Raw genomic sequence first — 22,651 nt, 5'->3', positions numbered from 1 at the left:
TCTGAGCACCAGAACCACTGGCTCCCACCTATGCTCTTCCTACAGTCAGCGACCCACGAGCCAAAACTAAAGGTGTTCTGTGTCTTCTGGGAGCACAGTCAAGATGAATGTGGTCATTGGTCCACCAGAGGCTGCACAGTGGTGGACAGTGGAGACACCAGTACCACCTGCCAGTGCACTCATCTCAGCAGCTTTGCCGTCCTCATGGCCCACTATGATGTGCAGGTGAGAGCCCTGAGAGGGACTGCATCCCTTGTCTATTGCTCTGTAACATAGTTCCTCCATGTAGGGGCTTTAGAAAAATAGAAATTTATATCTTGTGGTTTCTTCAGAGCAGCAGTCAGGCATGGTGTGGCTCAGTTGCTGTTCAGGGTCTTATAAGCCTGAAATAAGCCAGAGCTGTATTCTCTTCTAAGGCTCAGATTCCTCCTTGAGCTCCCTGGTTACTGGTAGGTTTCAGTTCCTTGCAGTTGTAGGACTGGGGTTCCACTTTCTAGCAATCTCTGAGCAGGAGATCATGCTCAGCAACTAGGGGCTACCTGCATTCTTTCTGTCATGGGCTCTTAGAGTGTATCGGCATTTCTTTTTTTTTTTTAAATTTTATATATACTGAATTTAGTTAACATTCACTGTATTTTCAGTTTCAGGGATAGAATTTTTTGATAATATTTTATTTTATTATTTATTTATTTATTTATTTTTAATAATAAATTTATTTTTTATTGGTGTTCAATTTGCCAACATACAGAATAACACCCAGTGCTCATCCCGTCAAGTGCCACCCTCAGTGCCCGCCACCCAGTCACCCCCACCCCTCACCCTCCTCCCCTTCCACCACCCCTAGTTCGTTTCCCAGAGTTAGGAGTCTCTCATGTTCTGTCTCCCTTTCTGATATTTCCTACCCATTTCTTCTCCCTTCCCCTCTATTCCCTTTCACTATTATTTATATTCCCCAAATGAATGAGAACATACAATGTTTGTCCCTCTCTGATTGACTTACTTCACTCAGCATAATACCTTCCAGTTCCATCCACGTTGAAGCAAATGGTGGGTATTTGTCATTTCTAATGGCTGAGTAATATTCCATTGTATACATAAACCACATCTTCTTTATCCATTCATCTTTCGATGGACACCAAGGCTCTTTCCACAGTTTGGCTATTGTGGACATTAGCTATAATGTCCACCCTGCTATAAACATCGGGGTGCAGGTCTCCTGATGTTTCATGATCAGGGATAGAATTTAGTGATTCATCAGCTGCATATAACACCTAGTCCTCATTATATCAAGTGCCCTCCTTAATGCCCATCACTCAGTCACCCCATTCCCTTATACATCTCCCCTCCAGCAACCCTGTTTGTTTCCTATAGTTAAGAGTCTCTTGCTGTTTGCCTCCCTATTTTCCTCTTATTTTATTTTTCCTTCACTTCGCCTATGTTCATCTGTTTTGTATCTTAAATTCCAGATATTAGTGAAATCACATGGTATTGATCTTTCTCTGAGTGACTTATTTTGTTTAGCCTAATACCCTCTAGTTCCCTCTATGTTGTTGCAAATGACAAAATTTCATTCTTTTTGACGGCTGGGTAAACATTACATTGCTTATATAACCCTCCTCTTCCTTATCCATTTATCTGTTGATGGATATCTGGGTTCTTTCCAATTCTGGCTATTTTGGCCATTACTGCTATAACCATTGGGGTGTATGTGACCCTTTAAGTCATTATGTTTGTATACTTTGCATAATATCTAGAGGTGCCATAGCTGGGTGGTAGTATAACTTTAACTTTTTGAGGAACCTCCACACTGTTTTTGAAAGTGGCTGCACCAATTTCCATTACCACTATGGTGTAAGAGGGTTCCCCCTTCTCCACATCTTTGTCAACATCTGTTGTTTCCTGAGTCGTTAACTGTAGCCATTCTGACAGCCATGAGGTGGTATCTCCTTGTGGTTTTGATCTGTATTTCCTTGATGGCGAGTGATGTGGAGCATTTTTTCAGGTGCTTGTTGGCCATATATGTCTTCTTTGGAGAAATGTCTGTTCATGTGTTCTGCCCATTTCTTGACTGGATTGTTTGTTTTTCAGGTGTGGAGTTTGATATGTTCATTATAGATTTTGGATATTAGCCCTCTATCTGAGAAGTCTTTTGCAAATATCTTCTCCCATTCTGTAGGTTGTCTTTTAATTTCATTGACTGTTTCCTTTGCTGTGCAAAAGCTTTTTATTCTGATGAAGTACCAAAGGTTCATTTTTGGTATTTTTTTTCCTCTTGCCTTTGGAGACTGTCTAGCAACAAGTTGCTGCAGCAAGATCTAAGAGGTTGTTTCTTGTGTTTTCTAGAATTGATGGATTCCTGTCTCACATTGAGGTCTTTCATCCTTTTTGAGTTTATTTTTGCATTTGATGTAAGAAAGTGGTCCAGTTTCATTCTCCTGCATGTGGCTGTCCATGTATCCCAACACATTTTTTTCTTTAAATTCATATATTTATTTTATTTTATTTTTTAAATAATAAATTTATTTTTTATTGGTGTTCAATTTACCGACATATAGAATAACACCCAGTTTTTTTCCAACACATTTTGTTGAAGAGAATATTTTTTTCCATTGGATATTATTTCCTGTTTTGTCAAAATCAGTTGGCCATAGAGTTGAGAATCCATTTTTGGGTTCTGTATTCTGTTTCAGCGTATTAGCATTTGTAACCTGTAGCCAGGAGGAGAAGCTCCCTCACCTCAAATGCTCTCATACTTTGAGTCTTTTTCTTCAGGAGAGCTCAGAGCTTTTGAGGGCTCACTGATTTGGCCATCCTTCCCAGGATAAAATGCCTCCCTAAAGTCAACTGACATAGGACCCAAATTCCATCTGCAAAATCCTTTCACCACAGGACCCAATCTGGCATTAACTGAAAATCTGGAAGAAAGTGTATGTACACATTCTATCATTCATTGCCAAATTAGAGTTTTGCTTATCACAAGAGTCTTTAGGGCTGGAAATCTGTAGACAGGGGCTCTCAAGGGCTGCAGAAGGATGATTTTGTGGTGGCAGAGGTCCAAGGGGGCCAGGAATGCCAGTGAGTGTAGGTGGGTTAGGAACTATGTTTGCCTGCTCCCCTGGTTAGGTGAGCTGGTTACTTCCTCTGGATTACCATAACCAAAGACTTACTTAGGCGATCTGTAAAGTAAAATAAACTGTTGTGAGTTCTGAGGCTTTGTCTTGAGTGAGGACCCTCCTATCCCTCAATTCTTGTAGGCTCTGAATTAATCATATCAGAATCCCATAGAGTTCTAGCATTCTGAACCCAAAGGAACTACTCTCAATAGCATAACAATTTTACCTGGTTCCTCCATTCTTGACGTTGCTGTGTCAATAAATAAAATTAAAAATGATAGAAGAGTCATTCCCCCATATAAGGAAAATATAAATATAATGTCTTCATTGCTTCTCTTGGCTGGGTCCCAGGAAGAGGATCTTGTGCTGCCTGTGATCACCTATGTGGGGCTGGGCCTCTCTCTGCTGTGCCTCCTCCTAGCAGCCCTCACCTTCCTGCTGTGCAAAGCCATCCAGAACACCAGCACCTCCCTCCACCTGCAGCTCTCGATCTGCCTCTTCTTGGCCCACCTGCTCTTCCTCATGGCCATTGACCGGACCGAGATCAAGGTATTGTCATGTTCACAGAGGAGACCCTGTCCCGCCCCAAGGATTGCTCAGTTCATAGTACCATACTACATTAATAAAATGACCTTGGGTTCTGGGGAGGTTAGAGGGGGTAAGTAGCCTATTCCACATTGACTAATGAACTAGAAGACAAACCTTCTGCTGAGAACTCGACCATATATAGGAGCACTCACTTCAATGGCAAGGTATGGCACAGGTCCTGGGCCCACCTCCTCTCTGAAAAATCCCTCCTGGTGGCACTTTTCTCCTCCCCCAGGTGCTGTGCTCCATCATCGCTGGTGCCTTACACTATCTCTACCTGGCCTCCTTCACCTGGATGCTGCTGGAGGGTCTACACCTCTTCCTCACTGCACGCAACCTGATGGTGGTCAACTACTCCAGTGTGAGCATGCTTATGAAGAAGCTCATGTACCCTGTGGGATACGGAGTCCCGACTTTAATTGTGGCCATTTCTGCTGCATCCAGGTCTCACCTCTATGGAACACGCACCCGGTAAATGCAGATTCTCTACCTGATCTTGACCACCACTGGAATCAAAGTAGCACTTTTTATTATGCCAGAGAATAATGCAGAGAAGGCATAGGAAGTAAGAATTCTTAGGACATCTTTTTAGTGGAAAATTATAAGAGTTAAGGAGAATGTCTTTAAAGCTCTGTCATTTGAATAGCAAAACTGAAGCCGAAAGAAGTGCTTAGGACATCAGTTAAAAAAACTGAATCTACTCTTTGTCCAAATCTTTCAGGATATTACAGTGTTTTTATTTCAAAAGTAGAGTTGATTTAAATAATCATATAATAGATTATATTATAGTTAAGATTTATGAGGTACTTCCTTTATGCCATGCATTTTTCCAACCATTTCTGTATGTGGTAACTATCTTAATCCTTACACTAATACTATGAAGTAGGTACAGTCCTTTGCCCCATTTTACAGATGAATAAAATGAGCCACAGATAGTTTAATTAAATGCCCCAGGTGCATGGCTAGTAAGTGGCAGAGGTGGGATTCAAATCTAGAGAGTCAAGCTGTAGAACTTGTACTCTCTTACCTTCACCTTTAACGCTCAGTTTTGTGTTTTTACTCTTATTCAAATGTATTTCACTCACCATAAAATAGACTCTTTAGAGGCATACAAGTTAGTGTTTTTAGAATAATCACAGATAGATAGGGAGTGTGCAAGCATGAGTGGCGGTGGGCAGAGGGAGAGAAACAAAGATTCCCAAGCAGGCATCATACTTAGTGTGGATTCCAACATGGGGCTCCATCCCATGACCCCAAGATCATGACCTGAGCCAAAATCTAGAGTTGGATACTTAACTGAGCCACACGGTGCCTCTTCCTTTAGTGTTTTAGACATTTAGTGTTTTTAATATATTCATAACAATTGATATAAAGACTTCATCTACAAAGTTTCTAATCAGTGCTTCCTTAGAGACATTTTCTTTTTCTTATATTTTCAAAAAGATTTATTCATCCATCTGACAGAGATAGAGAGAGAGCACAAGCAAGGGAATCAGTGGGCCCAATGTGGGGACTGATCTCATGACCGTGGGATCATGACCTGGGCTTAAGGCAGATACTTAACTGATGGAGCCATCCAGGTGCCTCTTGCTTACATTTTTCTTAGCCTATACTTTAGTTGTCCTGAAACGGCCTTTCACACTCTCCATTGTTCTGAAGTGACTTGCTCTCTCTCTACTTTACCGGAATGTTGGATCAAAAGTAGATTCTGTCACTGTGTGTCAGTAATACCTTGTGAATTGACCTTCAACAATAGACTTAAGATTTTTATACATTAATTACCAATCTGTGATCATAAGAGAACGTCTGTTTTGTGCTGTTGTTAAAACTAAATTGAACAACTCAACCACAAAAGATAAATAATTCAGTTTAAAAATGGGAGTACTTGGCTGGCTCAGTTGGAGCACATGACTCTTGATATCGGGGTCATGAGTTTGAGCCCCATGTGGGGTGTAGAGATTAGTTAAATAAATAAAAAATGAAAAAAATGGACAAAATATGTTAATACCCATTCCTCCAAAGATGATATGTAAATGACTAATAATCACATGAGAAGATGCTCAACAACCATAGTCATCAGGAAAATCAAGTCAAAAACCACAAGTAAGATGTTACTTCATACCCATTAGTTAAAATGGTTAAAAAAGACAGGCAGTAAAAAGTGCTTGTAACAATGTGGAAAATTTGGAACACTTATACATTGATGGTTGGAATGTAAAATGGTGCAGCCACTTTGGAACTTGGTTGGACAGTTTGTCACAAGGTTCAAAGTATAGCTACCACATGCTAGGATATCTACCCAAAACAAATGGAATCGTATGTTCACGCAAAAACTTGTACCTGAGCACTGAGGGGGGCACTTGATGGGATGAGCACTGGGTGTTATACTATATGTTGGCAAATTGAACTCCAATAAAAAATTTTAAAAATATACAAAAAAAACTTGTACCTAAATACTAATAGCATACTCTTCAAAATTGGAAATAACTGGAATGTCCATGAAGTGAAGAATAGATAACCAAGATGCAGCTGGATATCCATCCAGCAGAATATTATTTAGCTATGAAGAAAAGTCAGGAGTATAACTTATCCATAAAAATGTGCTGCAATTCAGATAACATTGAAAGCATGATGCTAAATGAAAGGATCCAGTCACAAAAGACCACATATTGCATGATACCACTTATGTAAAATGTTCAGAACAGGCAAATCTGTTGAGTGAGAAAGCAGAGTAATGGTGCCCTGGGGGGAGGGGAGGAGTGGAGTGTGTGGAGGTGGGGAACACATGACTGCTAGAGTGAATGAAGTTTCTCTTTGAAGAGCTGAAATTATCTTAAGGTACTAATCTAACCTTAAGTTAGATTTTGGTGCAGGCACGCAACACTGTGGATATTCTAAAGCCGACTGAACTGGATACTTTAGGTGGGTGAACTTATGGTATGTAAGATATATCTGAATAATGCCATGAAAAAAATACAAAACTAAGTGGATGGGTTTTGCAGAGGTGGGGTTCAAGGTGGGGCTTTTGCTGATGGAAAAAAATTATATTGAACAGTACAAAAAAGGCCATTAAAACCATGTTAGATTCACGGGACTCTCTAAATCTGTTAACAGGTGTGTGGGCTTCTCCTTGGCTTCAACACTGTTTATCTCAGTGACAGCATTCACTCTTCTTATCTCAACCAAAAATATAATTTCCTTATTGAATCATCCTTAGCCATCCTAATCCTTTAGACTTCCATCTAATCATGACATCCAATGATACGTTCTCACAGCCTCACATTTTATTTATTTATTTTAATTTTTAATTTTTTAAAATTTTTTAATAATAAATTTATTTTTTATTGGTGCTCAATTTGCCAACATACAGAATAACACCCAGTGCTCATTCTGTCAAGTGCCACCCTCAGTGCCCGTCACCCATTCACCCCCACCCCCTGCCCTCCTCCCCTTCCACCACCCCTAGTTCGTTTCCCAGAGTTAGGAGTCTTTATGTTCTGTCTCCCTTTCTGATATTTCCTACCCATTTCTTCTCCCTTCCCTTATATTCCCTTTCACTATTTTTTATATTCCCCAAATGAATGAGACCATATAATGTTTGTCCTTCTCTGATTGACTTATTTCACTCAGCAAAATACCCTCCAGTTCCATCCACGTCGAAGCAAATGGTGGGTATTTGTCGTTTCTAATGGCTGAGTAATATTCCATTGTATACATGACCACATCTTCTTTATCCATTCATCTTTCGATGGACACCGAGGCTCCTTCCACAGTTTGGCTATTGTGGACATTACAGCCTCACATTTTTGTTTTATTGTTTTTTTTTTTAATTTATTTTTTATTGGTGTTCAATTTACTAACATACAGAATAACACCCAGTGCCCGTCACTCATTCACTCCCACCCCCCGCCCTCCTCCCCTTCTACCACCCCTAGTTCGTTTCCCAGAGTTAGCAGTCTTTACGTTCTGTCTCCCTTTCTGATATTTCCCACACATTTCTTCTCCATTCCCTTATATTCCCTTTCACTATTATTTATATTCCCCAAATGAATGAGAACATATAATGTTTGTCCTTCTCCGACTGACTTACTTCACTCAGCATAATACCCTCCAGTTCCATCCACGTTGAAGCAAATGGTGGGTATTTGTCATTTCTAATAGCTGAGTAATATTCCATTGTATACATAAACCACATCTTCTTTATCCATTCATCTTTCGATGGACACCGAGGCTCCTTCCACAGTTTGGCTATTGTGGACATTACAGCCTCACATTTTTGTTTTATTGTTGCAGTATGTCAAATTGTGTGTCTCTGCTACATTTGAGATTTGTGGGTTTTAAGACCGTATTTACTTTCTTTATCATGTATCTTCAGAGCTAACCACAGAGCCTGTCACAAAAGAGTCACTCAGTATTTGTTGATGAATGAATGAATGTTGGTGAGTGAATTTACATGATAGTTCTACATTCCTAAGGACCAATGCATTTTTGTGCTCTCTTGCTCAGCTGCTGGCTCAACCCAGAAGAGAGATTTATATGGAGCTTCCTTGGGCCAGTCTGCACCATCTTCTCTGTGAGTGATGACATCAGAGCATCCTTAATGCTCAGCTGGGGGTCATTAGAGGAGCAGAATTTTAAGGGAGGGTGACAGAAGCAGGCATGTCACTGGATTTGTTTAGTTTTCTAAGACTATTCTTAAAACTACAAACTCTACCATTGATAGTTAATATGAAAATGACTTGAATATGGAACTGATGTTGGACAGGCTAGGATGCAGAGAACAGATCGAAATTTTATTCAGTAAACCTTCTGTGGTTTTCTGAAGGTCAATTTAGGTTTCTTTCTGATGACCCTCTGGATTTTGAAAAGCAAACTGTCTTCCCTCAACAGTGATGTATCCACCCTCCAGAACACAAGGTAAGATGAAGAAAAGAGTGACAACCCAACAGACACGTGCGATCCTAAGGGCAAAGCTGTGTACCTCAGCAGTCCCTGATGCTTCTTCTCGGGGTCTTCTGAGGGGACCTGAGTAGAGAGATGAAGCTATTCTTCTATGGAAGATAGCTCAGATTCACTGGTGTGATGCTGACAACCTGGGCAAATGTGCTATGCTTTTTCTATTTTTCAGAGAGAGAGAGAGAGAGAGGGAGAGAGAGAGAGAGAGTGGTGGAGGGGATAGAAGAGGGAAAGGGAGGGGGAGAATCTTTTGCAGGCTCCACATTCAGTGGGAAGCCTGACTTGGGGATCCATCCCAAGACCCTGAGATCATGATCTAGCTGAAATCAAGAGTCAGACATGTAACTGACTGAGCCACCAAGTTGCCTCTGTTCTATTTCTAACCCCAGTTTGTGACTCCCTCAGAAACAGGGAGAATTGGCATTTGTTAATAAACATTCTTTGGACTTTTGCCATCAGTCCTATGACTAATGTGCAGAGACCATTTATTTTTCTATGAAGCACTTAGAAAAGCCTGTGACTAATCCCACATCCTAGCTTACACTTCCACACCCCACCCTCGATTCAGGCTCCTACTGACCCCTCTTCCATTCCTCTCTCTGGAGAAAATCCTATTCCATGTCAAATCTTCTGGGAGGCTTGGGCAGTCCTTTGCTCCAGCAACGTTTGTGCAAATTTAATGTTGTTCTTTCGTTTTCCTATCATTATCCTTTCCAAATGAAAATAGAAATATTGCCTTTGTTATTTTTAATGCCCAGGTCCCAGCACAGAACCTGATGCATGATGCCTTCTCCATAGTGTTGGATGAAATTCAGGATCTCTATATAGCATGATAAAACTTTTGAAAATTACTTTAGGAAGTGTCCCTATCCTCCCAATCCAAATCAAAATGCCATCCTTGTCAAAGTGGCATGTTTTTTTTTTTTTTTTTAATTTTTTTTTTATTTATGATCGTTACAGAGAGAGAGAGAGAGAGAGGCAGAGACATAGGCAGAGGGAGAAGCAGGCTCCATGCACCGGGAGCCCGATGTGGGATTCGATCCCGGGTCTCCAGGATCGCGCCCTGGGCCAAAGGCAGGTGCCAAACCGCTGCGCCACCCAGGGATCCCTCTGCTGCTTTATTTATTTATTTTTTTTTTACTTTCATTTTTTTTTATTGGTGTTCAATTTACTAACATACAGAATAACACCCAGTGCCCGTCACCCATTCACTCCCACCCCCCGCCCTCCTCCCCTTCTACCGCCCCTAGTTCGTTTCCCAGAGTTAGCAGTCTTTACGTTCTGTCTCCCTTTCTGATATTTCCCACACATTTCTTCTCCCTTCCCTTATATTCCCTTTCACTATTATTTATATTCCCCAAATGAATGAGAACATATAATGTTTGTCCTTCTCCGACTGACTTACTTCACTCAGCATAATACCCTCCAGTTCCATCCACGTTGAAGCAAATGGTGGGTATTTGTCATTTCTAATAGCTGAGTAATATTAAAGTGGCATGTTTTATAGGAAATCATTGATAATAAATTTCAAGCTGATCACCAGTCAGTCTGAGAACTCATCACCAGCAGGGGAAGACGAAGCATTGATGGACTAAAGAGGTGAGAAATGGCTTTCATTGTGTTGCCCTGGGTGAATCGTGAGCCTTCTTTCTCTTCCTACCCAGGATGCTGACATTTAAAGCCATAGCTCAGCTCTTCATACTGGGCTGCACGTGGTGCCTGGGCATCCTGCAAGTGGGTCCAGCTGCCCACGTCATGGCTTACCTGTTCACCATCATCAACAGCCTGCAGGGTGTCTTCATCTTCCTGGTGTACTGCCTCCTCAGTCAGCAGGTACTACTGCCCAGCTCCCACCTGGGATGCTTCCTATCCTCACTCATCTCAGTGAACTGATCCAGAGCATACTTTGCCTCTGCAGGTGCGGGAGGAATATGGAAAATGGTTCAAAGGAATCAGGAAAACAAGAGCTGAGTCAGAGAAATACACACTTTCCAGCAGGGCCATGTCTGATGTCAACAAACCCATGATGGTAAGTAAGATCAGGCATTGCTCCCAGAACACTTCATTAAGTGATCTGCTTGAGTACCATATGCTCACTCCATTTAGCAATGTTAGTGTGCAGCAAAATATGCCTTAGAGTGCTCTCACTTACTTTGTTTTTGACTCATTAACTATTTTTAAACATTTTTATTTATTGCTTTTTAATTTGAATTCAATTAGCCAACATATAGTCACTCATAAACTGTTAACAATGACATATTTTTAAAGGGTTGTTTTAGACAAATACCCACTATTTGCTTCGACGTGGATGGAACTGGAGGGTATCATGCTGAGTGAAATAAGTCAATCGGAGAAGGACAAACATTATATGGTGTCATTCATTTGGGGAATATAAAAATTAATGAAGGGGAATAAAGGGAAAGGAGAGAAAATGAGTGAAAATATCAGTGAGGGTGACAAAACATGAGAGACACCTAACTCTGGGAAATGAACAAGAGGTAGTGGAAGGGGAAGTGGGCAGGGGGTTGGGGTGCCTGGGTGATGGGCACTGAGGGAGGCACTTGGCGGGATGAGCACTGGGTGTTATGCTATATGTTAGCAAATTGAACTCCAATAAAAAATTAAAAAAAGATAAAAAAGGATTGATTATATGTTGGACCACAAGCTAGTCTTAATAAATTTAAAAAGATTAAAATTAAAAAATAAGGAGTTGTTTTAGAATATATTTTGTTCTTAGAGAGCTATGTTCATGTTAACACTTACACATCAACACTCTAATGAAGCACCTGCTGTATGCCAGACATGCCCACTCGGTAAACAAGACTCAGTGATCTGAAGCAGTGACGCACATTCTACTTAAAGCCATGTTACCCTATCCTTTTTCTCTACCTCCACCTATATCTCACTGAGCAGCAAGTCACATAAATGCAAGCATGGGGGAAGTTGATGTACATATTTATAAATTAAACAGAAATAAGTGTTATCTGGCATTTTGGAATCTTGTCAGAGAGCTTGATATTTTCAGTACCCTGTAGCCACCAGGAAGGCAGGAAGATAAACAATAATACCATAGGATAATTCATGGCTATGGATATTAGGAACCAACACTTACTAGTTTAGATTTAACTGAGTATTTACCTATTGTTTCTAAACTCTTCTATTGTCTGTAAAAGACTCCCATGAGTCTCCCTTCCCATCTAAAGGAACCTACTCTCCTGCCAGGAAGTCTTCCTGTATTTCTCCCAGCCTCCACTGGCACTGGTTCTGCCGCTGAATCTTCTGTCTCCTCCCCCTTCCTCAGTAAATGTCTTACCACCTATTTCATAGAGAATTCAGAGTCATCTGATGACACCCGGTGAAGTCTATGTCGTTGGCCATACCAACCAAACATCAGCATGCATCCTGTCCACAGTCCCTTATCATTGGTGCAATTTCTCTCCACCTCTACGTCGAGTGCTTCCACCTACTCTTTAATTCCATTCTTCATGGCTTAAAGGTAATTATCTTTAAGTTATTGTTCACACATTCTCCCTCTCTCTTGCTCTCCTTATGTCACAGCCTTAAAGTATTCTTTCACAGTTCTGCAAACATATTTGGTTCTGTCCCATCTTAAAATCATGTACTACCTGTTCCCTTTTTAGCTATCAGCCAAGAGTTGACTTCTTTCTCTGTCTCCATTTCCTTGCCTTATACTCACTTCCTCCTGCACCTCTTGCAAATATGGTTTCTTTACTCTATCATGCCACCCAAACAAATATCTCTTAGATCTACAATGATCTCCATGTTCCTAAAAAGTTTTCTCAGAAACTTGGGACAATATTCATCTTTTCTTTTTTTAAAAAATATTTTATTTATTTATCCATCACACACACACACAGAGAGAGAGAGAGGGAGAGAGAGAGAGAGAGAGCCAGAGACACAGGCAGAGGGAGAAGCAGGCTCCACCCAGGGAGCCCGATGCGGGACTCCATCCCAGGACTCCAGGATCGCGCCCTGGGCCAAAGGCAGGCGCTAAACCGCTGAGCCACCCAGGGATCCCCTGCCCTCATCTTTTCTGATGAAACACTCCATCATTATCTCCTCTAGATTCTACTCACATACATTTATTTCTATGTCTTTCTTCCATTCTCCCTACCTTTTACCTCTTTGTTCCGTTTATGGCTCCATCCAATGGATCAGTTCCAGAATGACTTCAGTTCTCACTAGGTTATTTCCACCTAGACAATAGCATCTATTTTTTAGGTTCAGTTACCACCTAGATACAAATGGCAGCAATATATATTTCTCCATTTGATCTCTGAGATCTAGATGAGTATTTATAGCTTCTTATTTCCTATATCTTGAAGACACCTTTAACTCAGTTTTATTAACTCTTCTTCTGTTTGGTGTAAGTTCTATTTGCTGTTCTTTCTTTCAGTTCCTTTAGGTGTGAGGTTAGCTTGTGTATTTGAGTTTTTTCCAGTCTTGTGAGGGATGCTTGTATTGTGAGGTATTTCCCTCTTAGGACTCCTTTTGCTGTATCCCAAAGATTTTGAGTGGTTGCATTTTCATTAGTTTCCATGAATCTTTTTTTAAAAAATAAATTTATTTTTATTGGTGTTCAATTTGTCAACATACAGAATAACACCCAGTGCTCATACCATCAAGTGCCCACCTCAGTGCCCGCCACCCAGTCACCCCCACCCCCCGCCCACCTCCCCTTCCACCACCCCTAGTTCATTTCCCAGAGTTAGGAGTCTTTCATGTTCTGTCCCCCTTTCTGATATTTTCCATTTATTTTTCTCCTTTCCCCTTTATTCCCTTTCACTATTTTTTATATTCCCCAAATGAATGAGACCATATAATGTTTGTCCTTCTCCGATTGACTTATTTCACTCAGCATAATACCCTCCAGTTCCATCCACGTCGAAGCAAATGGTGGGTATCTGTCGTTTCTAATGGCTGAGTAATATTCCATTGTATACGTAAACCACATCTTCTTTATCCATTCATCTTTCTTTTTTTTTCCATTCATCTTTTGATGGACACCGAGGCTCCTTCCACAGTTTGGCTATTGTGGACATTGCTGCTAGAAACATCGGGGTGCAGGTGTCCCGGCGTTTCATTGTATCTGTATCTTTGGAGTAAATCCCCAACAGTGCAATTGCTGGGTTGTAGGGCAGGTCTATTTTTAACTCTTTGAGGAACCTCCACACAGTTTTCCAGAGTGGCTGCACCAGTACACATTCCCACCAACAGTGTAAGAGGGTTTCCTTTTCTCCACATCCTCTCCAACATTTGTGGTTTCCTGCCTTGTTAATTTTCCCCATTCCCACTGGTGTGAGGTGGTATCTCATTGTGGTTTTGATTTGTATTTCCCTGATGGCAAGTGATGCAGAGCATTTTCTCATGTGCATGTTGGCCATGTTTATGTCTTCCTCTGAGATTTCTGTTCATGTCTTTTGCCCATTTCATTACTGGATTGTTTGTTTCTTTGCTGTTGAGTTTAATAAGTTCTTTATAGATTTGGAAACTAGCCCTTTATAGTTTCCATGAATCTTTTCAATTCTTCTCTTATTTCCTTTTAATTACCCATTCACCAAAGCAGGATGCTCTTTAACCTCCACGTGTTTGAGTTTTTTCCAAATTTCTTTCTGTGATTGAGTTCTAGTTTCAAAGCATTATGTTCTAAAAATATGCAGGGGACAATCCCAATCTTTTTTTTTTAATTTTTAAAATTTATTTATGATAGTCACACACACAGAGAGAGAGGCAGAGACACAGGCAGAGGGAGAAGCAGGCTCCATGCACCTGGAGCCCGACGTGGGATTTGATCCTGGGTCTCCAGGATCGCGCCCTGGGCCAAAGGCAGGCGCCAAACCGCTGCGCCACCCAGGTATCCCGACAATCCCAAGCTTTTGGTATCAGTTGAGACCTGATTTGTGACCCATTATGTGGTCTATTCTGGAGAAAGTTCCATGTGTGCTTGAGAAGAATGTGTATTCAGTTGCGTTTGGATGCAAAGTTCTGTAAATATCTGTGAAATTCATCTGGTCCAGTGTATCATTTAAAGCTCTTGTTTTGGGCAGTCTGGGTGGCTCAGCAGTTTAGCACAACCTTCAGCTCAGGGTGTGATCCTGGAGACCCTGGATCGAGTCCCATGTCGGGCTGCCTGTGTGGGGCCTGCTTCTCCCTCTGCCTGTGTCTCTGCCTCTCTCTCTCTCTCTCTCTGTATGTGTGTGTGTGTCTCATTAATAAATAAATAAAATCTTAAAAAAAACAAAGCTCTTGTTTCTTTGCTGATGTTGTGCTTAGAATATCTGTCATTTGCAGAAAGGGCCGTGTTGAAGTCTCCTACTATTAGTGTGTTATTATCTAAGTATGTCTTTTTTTTTAATATTTATTTATTTATGATAGTCATCAGAGAGAGAGAGAGAGAGGCAGAGACACAGGCAGAGGGAGAAGCAGGCTCCATGCACCGGGAGCCCGACGTGGGATTCGATCCTGGGTCTCCAGGATCGTGCCCCGGGCCAAAGGCAAGCGCCAAACCGCTGCGCCACCCAGGGATCCCTGAGTATGTCTTAACTTTGGTTATTAATTGATTGATATACTTGGCAGCTCCCACATTAGGGGCATAAATATTCATGATTATTAGGTATTCTTGTTGGATAGACCCTTTGAGTATGATATAGTCCCTCTTCATCTCTTACTACAGTCTTTGGACAAACTTTAATTTATCTGATATGAGGACTGCTACCCCAGCTTTCTTTTGAGGACCATTTGAATGATAAATGGTTCTATAACCTTTCATTTTCCGGCTGTAGTTGTCCTTAGGTCTCAAATGAGTCTCTTGCAGACAGCAAATAGATGGGTCTTGCTTTTTTATTCAGTTCGAAACCCTGCACCTTTTGATGAGATCATTAAGCCTATTCATGTTCAGAGTTACTATTGAAAGATGAATTTAGTGTCATCGTAATACCTATTCAGTCCCTGTTTTTGTGGATTATTTCTTTGGGCTTCCTCTTTCTTTACAAGGTCCTCCTTAATATTTCATGCAGAGCTGGTTTGGTGGTCACATATTCTTTCAGCTTCTGCCTCTTGGAAGCTCTTTATCTCTCCTTCTATTGTGAATGAGAGCCTTGCTGAGTACAGTATTCTTGGCTGCATGTTCTTCTCATTTGGGACCCTGAATATAACCTGCCAGCCCTTTCTGGCCTGCCAGGTCTCTGAGGAGAGGTCTGCTGTTAATCTAATATTTCTCCCCATTTAAATTAGGGATTTCTTGTCTCTTGCTGCTTTAAGGATTTTCTCTTTCTCTTTGGAATTTGCAAGTTTCACTATTAAATGTTGAGGTGCTGAATGGTTTCTACTGATTTTTTTGGGGAAACCTCTCTATCTCCTGGGTCTGAATGCCTGTTATCTTCCTCAATTTAGGGAGGTTCTCGTCTATGATTTGTTCAAATATGCTTTCTGGCCCTCTGTACCTCTCAGCGCCCTCGGGAACCCCAATTAAATGTAGATTTTTCCTTCTGAGACTATCATTTATTTCCCTTAACCTTTCCTCATGGTCTTTTAATTGTTTTTCTTTTTTTTCCCTCAGCTTCCTTCCTTGCCATCAACTTGCCTTCTATGTCACTCACTCTTTCTTCCATCTCATTAACCCTCATCGTTAGGACCTCCAGTTTGGATTGCATCTCATTTAATGGATTTTTAATTTCAGCCTGATTAGATCTAAATTCTGCAGTCATGAAGTCTCTTGAATCCTTTATGCTTTTTTCCAGAGCCACCAGTAGCTTGATAATTGTACTTCTGAATTGGCTTTCTGACATTGAATTGTAATCCAAATTCTGTATCTCTGTGGCAGAGAGGACTGTTTCTGATTCTTTCTTTTGTGGTGAGTTCTTCCTTCTAGTCATTTTGCTCAGTACAGAGTGCTTGTATGAGCGGGATGAGTCCAGAATATCAAACACAATCTAATAAATTTCACCCCAGATGATTCTGACAAGGTCAGAGACCAGAAATTGAAAACAAATATCAGACTGAAATAAAACAAAAGGACCACTAAAGAAAAACAAATTTTAAAACAAAGTAGTAAAAGGTGAAAGATTTATACGATCTGAAACAAGAGGGGTGGTGGAAAGAGAGGTGGGTGGGCGGTTGGGGTGACTGGGTGATGGGCAATGAGGGGGGCACTTGACAGGATGAGCACTGGGTGATATGCTATATGTTGGCAAATTGAACTCCAATAAAAAATTAATCATCAGAATTCCACAAATTCTTTTTTACTGTTTTTTAAGCATTTGGTGCTAAAAAATTTATTGTGCAGATCAACTTTTACAATCCACTCTGTTTTCTTTCCCTTTCACTTCATACACAAAAGTTCATCATTTAGTTTATAAAGCATTATTTTGAAGTGAGCCATCTTGTTTTGATCATAGCACATGGAAAAGGTAGACCAAGGGTTGATAACCTCACCAAAGATATTCATCTCCTGGTACAAAACCAGAGATTTATTTTATTAACTCATACAATGACAATGCCAAGAATACCTTTAGATAGACAGTAAAGATATGTCTCTAATGTTACTGATTAAAAATAAACATAGCAGTAGTGAGAATATGGAGAAATGAAAATTCTCATACCTTGTTGATTGGAGCATAAAATGGTACAGTATCTTTTGAAAACAGTTTGGTAGTTCTTCAAAATGTTAAGCAAAGAGCTACATGACCCAGTAATTCTATTCTTAGGTACAACCATACCTTGTTTTATTTCATGCCACATTATTGCATTTCTCAGATACTGTGTTTTTTTCAGACTGAAGGTTTGTGGCAACCCTATGTCAAAAAAATCCATTGCTGCCATTTTTCTAATAGCATTTACTCACTTCATGTCTCTCTGCCACATTTTTGTAATTCTTACAATATTTTAATTTTTCAATTATTATTTTATTTGTTACAGTGATCTGTGACCAGTGATTACAATTCACTGAAATCTCAGATCATGGCTAACATTTTTTAGTAATGAAATATTTTTAAATCAAAAAGTAAGTAAATAAAGCATTTGTTATGAGAAGTGATCCATGTTATGAGAAATGATTTCCCAGACAGAACATGAAAGACTCTTAACTCTGGGAAATGAACAAGGGGTGGTGGAAGGGGAGGTGGGAGGGAGTTGGGGGTGACTGGGTGATGGGCACCGAGGTGGGCACTTGACAGGATGAGCACTGGGTGTTATTCTATAAGCTGGCAAATTGAACACTAATAAAAATAAATTTATATATATATATATATAAATAAAGCTGCTTGTGGAACTGAAAAAAAAGAAATGATTTCCCAGAAATAAGGAAAAGTTATATGCATAGATGAGGTAAACAATATGTAGAATTCCACAAATTCTTAAAGCGAATTATGAAGTTAGTTTTTATAAAAATCCTTCTTCATTTGTTATATGTAATTATATTTTTGTAGTAATAGATCTTAAATGCTACAGAACTAAAAATTGCTAAATATTTAATAAATGTCATATAAAATATCTTAAGTACTTCATTAATATTAAAGTTGCCAATTAATACACCTAAAAAATAAAACAAAGTAGTAAAAAAAAGGCCAAGAATCCCAAAGAAGAAGAAAAAAAAAAGAAAAGAGAAAAAAGAAGAGAAAAAAACAAATGTAAAGAGAAAAAATAAGAAAAAAATAATGAGAGGGAAAAAAGGGGGGACTGGGAGATGGTGGTAGTGACAAAGTTGTAGTGGAGGGAGAATGTAGTCTCCCTGAGGGGTCCTAGAGGGTGATCCTCTTGGTTCTGAGTATATTAAGTTCTGTATGTTAGAAGATGCCCAGTCCCAAATTTATATAAACCAGAAACACTTGTAGAAAGCCCCAACATTGACCACCAAAACATAAATAAGATAAAAGGGGGGGGCAGAATGGGAATGAGGAATCTCACAGAATGAACCAGTATGGTATACCATTTGATTCTGGGTGCATCCTGGTCATGTTTTAGAAGGTATTAACTTCTGCCATTGTAGAACAAAATGAGGCAGAGAAAACCAAAAACACAAAATAACAACAACAACAACAACAACAACAACAACAACAACAACAACAACAAATATCTCCCAAAAATAAGTTGAATATGTTGAAGGGAATCTAGAAGTGAAAATATATCTAAAACCTGTAATTGTAGAAGTATGAAAGTCAAAAAAGGAAGAAACTTAAAAATGAAAAGGTGGTAAAATATTGTAGTTAAGGTGGGAAAAGAAAAAAATATTGGAAATTTATAGTCTGATATAAAAATGAGTTGTACTGGAAAAATGAAAAAAAAAAATAGGAGTACCCTCTAGTTCTTTGTACTGTAAATCCCTCGACTTCCCCGGAAGCTTTCCAGGGCTGCTTGGTCAAGAATTTGCTCTTCCCCTGTCCTTCTAGCGGGTCTTCTGGGGGAGGGGCCTGCTGTGCTGATTCTCAGGTGTGTGCACCTGGGGGAGCTGCTCCGCCCGCACCGGGTGCCGGGCTCAGTGGGAGCTGTTTACCCTGTGAGGCCTCTGTTCCTTGGAGGCCCGCCCCTCTCAGGCACAGGTGACACAAGGAGGAATAACAACACTGGTGGCAGCCAGGTCTCCAGCTCTGGCGGGGTCAGCTCCCCCCACAGTAACTACTGCAGTCTCCCAGTCCGCACTGGCCTAGATGCTCCCGGGGCGGGGGTGCTGATCTGCACAGTTTGGGGGCGCCAGGCGGCAGAGGGTCCTTGCTGTCCTGTGCCCTCCCCACCTCCACCTGTGCCGGGGGAGCGCAGGATAGTCGCTTTGTCCACTGGGCACCTGGGATCCGGGACCTGTGTTGCTGGAATTGCACTCCTGGGCCGTGGCTCCCGATGGCAGCAGGGTACAGACCCCCCCGTCTGGAGCTCCCGCCTGACCGACTGGCTTCTACCCGAGGCCCCGCTGGGTGCGGGCTCCAGCCCTTTACCGAGATTGGCCCGCGGTGTGCGGTGCGCTCTCCCCCTGGTGCACTTCCTCTATTAGTGACTCTGGGAGAATGGAGGCTCCACTGCCCCTCCTGCGATTCTGCTCGATTTCCCTGCTAAGCAATTTTCCCTCTTTCAGTTTTTTAAATTCACTATCCCTCTTTGGTACAACGGGTTTGCACATATTCCTTGTCCTTGAAACACTCTTGTTTTCCTTGATTCAAAAGTATGTCAGCCTTCACATCTCAGTTCAAGTGTCCATTCCTCCAAGAAGCCTTCTCTTCCTGCTTTGGTTAAGTCAGGTTCTCTTATTTTTCATTCTGATGGCCCCTGTGCCTTTCCTGCAGAGCATTTGTCAGAGTCATTTTAGTATTGGTTTTTACTATTTGATTTGTGTCTGTCTTCCCTGTAGATTTCAGGCCCAACAGGTGCCATGTTGGTTTTTCCCTCTAATGTATCCCCAGCATTTCACATGGTGCCAGGCACATAGAAATGCTCGATACATAACTGCTGCATGATTGTTTAAATTAAATCAACAAAGTGCAGCTGCAAAAGGGGCAGGAACTGTCTTGCTCATCAATCTCTTTCTAATTTTCCCAGTGCTCATTAATGGTCTAGAGAGCCAACAAGTGAAGGAATAAATAATGGAATGAATTGCCTGACCAGGAGGGTAATAAGACAGGAGAATAAACTACTGATTCGGTAATGATGCCCCCTTTTCTTGCAAATTTCAAGTTACTTCTCAGCCTCGTGGTTTTTTTTTTTAAAGATTTTATTTATTTATTCATGAGAGACAGAGAGAGAGAGAGAGAGAGGCAGAGACACAGGCAGAGGGAGAAGCAGACTCCATGCAGGGAGCCCAATGTGGGACTCAATCCAGTGCCTCCAGGATCCCGCCCTGGGCTAAAGGCAGGCGCTAAACTGCTGAGCCACCCAGGCTTCCCATCAGCCTTGTGGTTTTATTAATGACCTTCACATCTACTTATTAAAACCCAAGTATTTCTTTATGATCCAAGAGCATTGTGTAGATATACTGACTGAAACAGGTCTGAACTGAAAGACCGGACCAGACCTGAAAGGATATACATAGAGGGAGAAGCAGGCTCTCTGCAGGGAGCCTGATGCTGGACTTGATCCCAGAACCCCAGGATCATGACCTGAGGCAAAGACAAACATTCAACCATAGCACCCGGCATCATTCTCCTATTTCTGTCATTGTATCTTCTTTCCTGTATTTCCTCCTCTCCTGCCTCCCTCTTTCTCTTATGAAGACTGTAGTCTTTACATTCTCAGACCCCATCTAAGAGACTTAATTTTTTTTACAAAGTCCATTTTTTCCATGTAATGTTACATATTCACAGGATCCAGAGATTAGAACGTAGGCATCTTTGGGGGAATCATTATTCTGTCTACCATAACTACTGTGCATAGGTTTGGTTTGCTTATTGTAGAACCACCAAAATCTGTCTCATGATAGATCGTATTTGAGTAAGTATCACTCCCTCCTCCTGAGATGATATACACATTATAGGAATATACTCTCTGTGAGAAAAATACACACACATAGCCAAGGAAGGTATCTAAAGTGTGAATCATCTGATCAACTCTTTCATATACATTCTGTGCACAAAAGGCCAAGGAAAAGAAATCCATTCCTTAATGTGGTTGTGTCCTCTCCTGTCTCCTCAAATATGTGTGTCTGGTGTTTAAAGATATTAGTGTCTCCCCCCCACCTCCGCCCCGATCCTGTCATGTCCTCTGTGGCTTCCTGAAGCCTTGTTCAAGAAAAGCACAATATTTGCTCTTGTGTTTAGTTCTGAATATTTCCACGAGGCACAAGTTTTGTAAGCTTATTATGTAAAGATAAGCATGTGAAGCTGCCTAACTCAAACATCAGAAATCACACTACGCATTATGGACCCGGAAACAACTACCTCATATTGCAAATGGAAAGGATAAGGCATAACGAGGAGAATTTTGTGTTTTTCTCCTTTACATCATTGGTGATTGAAAACAGGTGATATGTCCCACCTTGTGTTAACTTACCACCGACCTCCTTTATTTCTCTATGTGTAAAGCAATATTTCACAAATCCAGAAGCAGAGGAATTAGGGTGGGTATATATATATATATATATATATATATATATATATATATATATATATATATATATAAAATCTCCATACCTTGAAACAGATCATTTTTTTTCTGTCACACATTCCATTGCTCTTACCTTCTGTATTTTGGGGATTAGGAAGTATAGAGTAAAAGAAGACCAGGGTGTTGCAAAATGTAATCTGATGTGGCTTTTTGTTTTAATCTGAAATATCCATCTGGCAAGGAAACATTGTGATTGAGATCTTCTTAAATGTGATTTGATCACATGACTCTGAGATTAAGACCCTAGCCAAAGCCAAGAGTCAGGTGCTCAACTGACTGAGCCACCCAGGTCCACCAAAGGAAAATGTAACATTCTCTTTCTGTAGTCTTGTATTTCATTTCTAAAATATTATTTTTTCTAGGTTAATTAAAATATCTGTTAAATTATATCCTCCTATCCCATGGAAAATTGGAACTGTTAATCTCTGAGCCCTTGAGAGAGGATAAACAAGACTTCATTGTGTGTGTATTTCAAGAAATTCACCATGTCAACAGTGTGAAAGAAGTCAATCTTGCAAAAAAAAAAAAAAAAATAAGTCAATCTTGCTTGATACACAATGCCTGCAAAATCTGGAATTTGTGTGCTTAGAAAACTCTCAACATATAAAGAGCCATCTGTGGACCAATTTCTTGATCACTTTGTTTACAACCTTTTCTGAAGTCTCTTCTTCCTACAAAGATGCTTCTAGATGCTGAACGTCTATGAGCAGGAAAACCTGCCTCAATGGATTTTCCTACCCACAGCAACCATGAGAATGGACATGTTCACCCCAGAGTCTGGATTTTGAAATTTCTTTGTTCTGTGTTCTGTGGGCTTAATTATTCATGCTTTCAAAGATATTGATTTCTAACTAGGTCCAAGGGAGTGATCATGAGAGACATAGGTATAA

General features: G+C 40.6%; 1 protein-coding gene across 1 annotated transcript in view; it reads left to right on the top strand.

Moving 5' to 3' along the window:
- Positions 1 to 22,294, top strand: part of ADGRE2 (adhesion G protein-coupled receptor E2) — a 39,234-nt gene extending 16,940 nt beyond the window's left edge. Inside the window, 8 exon segments of the mRNA NM_001038667.1 lie at positions 46 to 225; positions 3,465 to 3,662; positions 3,937 to 4,172; positions 8,208 to 8,274; positions 8,527 to 8,618; positions 10,322 to 10,490; positions 10,576 to 10,686; positions 22,124 to 22,294. Coding sequence (NP_001033756.1) covers positions 46 to 225; positions 3,465 to 3,662; positions 3,937 to 4,172; positions 8,208 to 8,274; positions 8,527 to 8,618; positions 10,322 to 10,490; positions 10,576 to 10,686; positions 22,124 to 22,132 — 1,062 coding nt within the window. The 3' untranslated portion in view covers positions 22,133 to 22,294.
- Positions 22,295 to 22,651: the final 357 nt, after the last annotated feature.

The sequence above is a fragment of the Canis lupus genome, chromosome 20 (assembly GCF_011100685.1).
Source record: "Canis lupus familiaris isolate Mischka breed German Shepherd chromosome 20, alternate assembly UU_Cfam_GSD_1.0, whole genome shotgun sequence".
Lineage (NCBI taxonomy): Eukaryota > Metazoa > Chordata > Mammalia > Carnivora > Canidae > Canis > Canis lupus.
The sequence above is the reverse complement of the archived record's forward strand: the minus strand, read 5'-3'. Positions and strand labels throughout refer to the sequence as shown.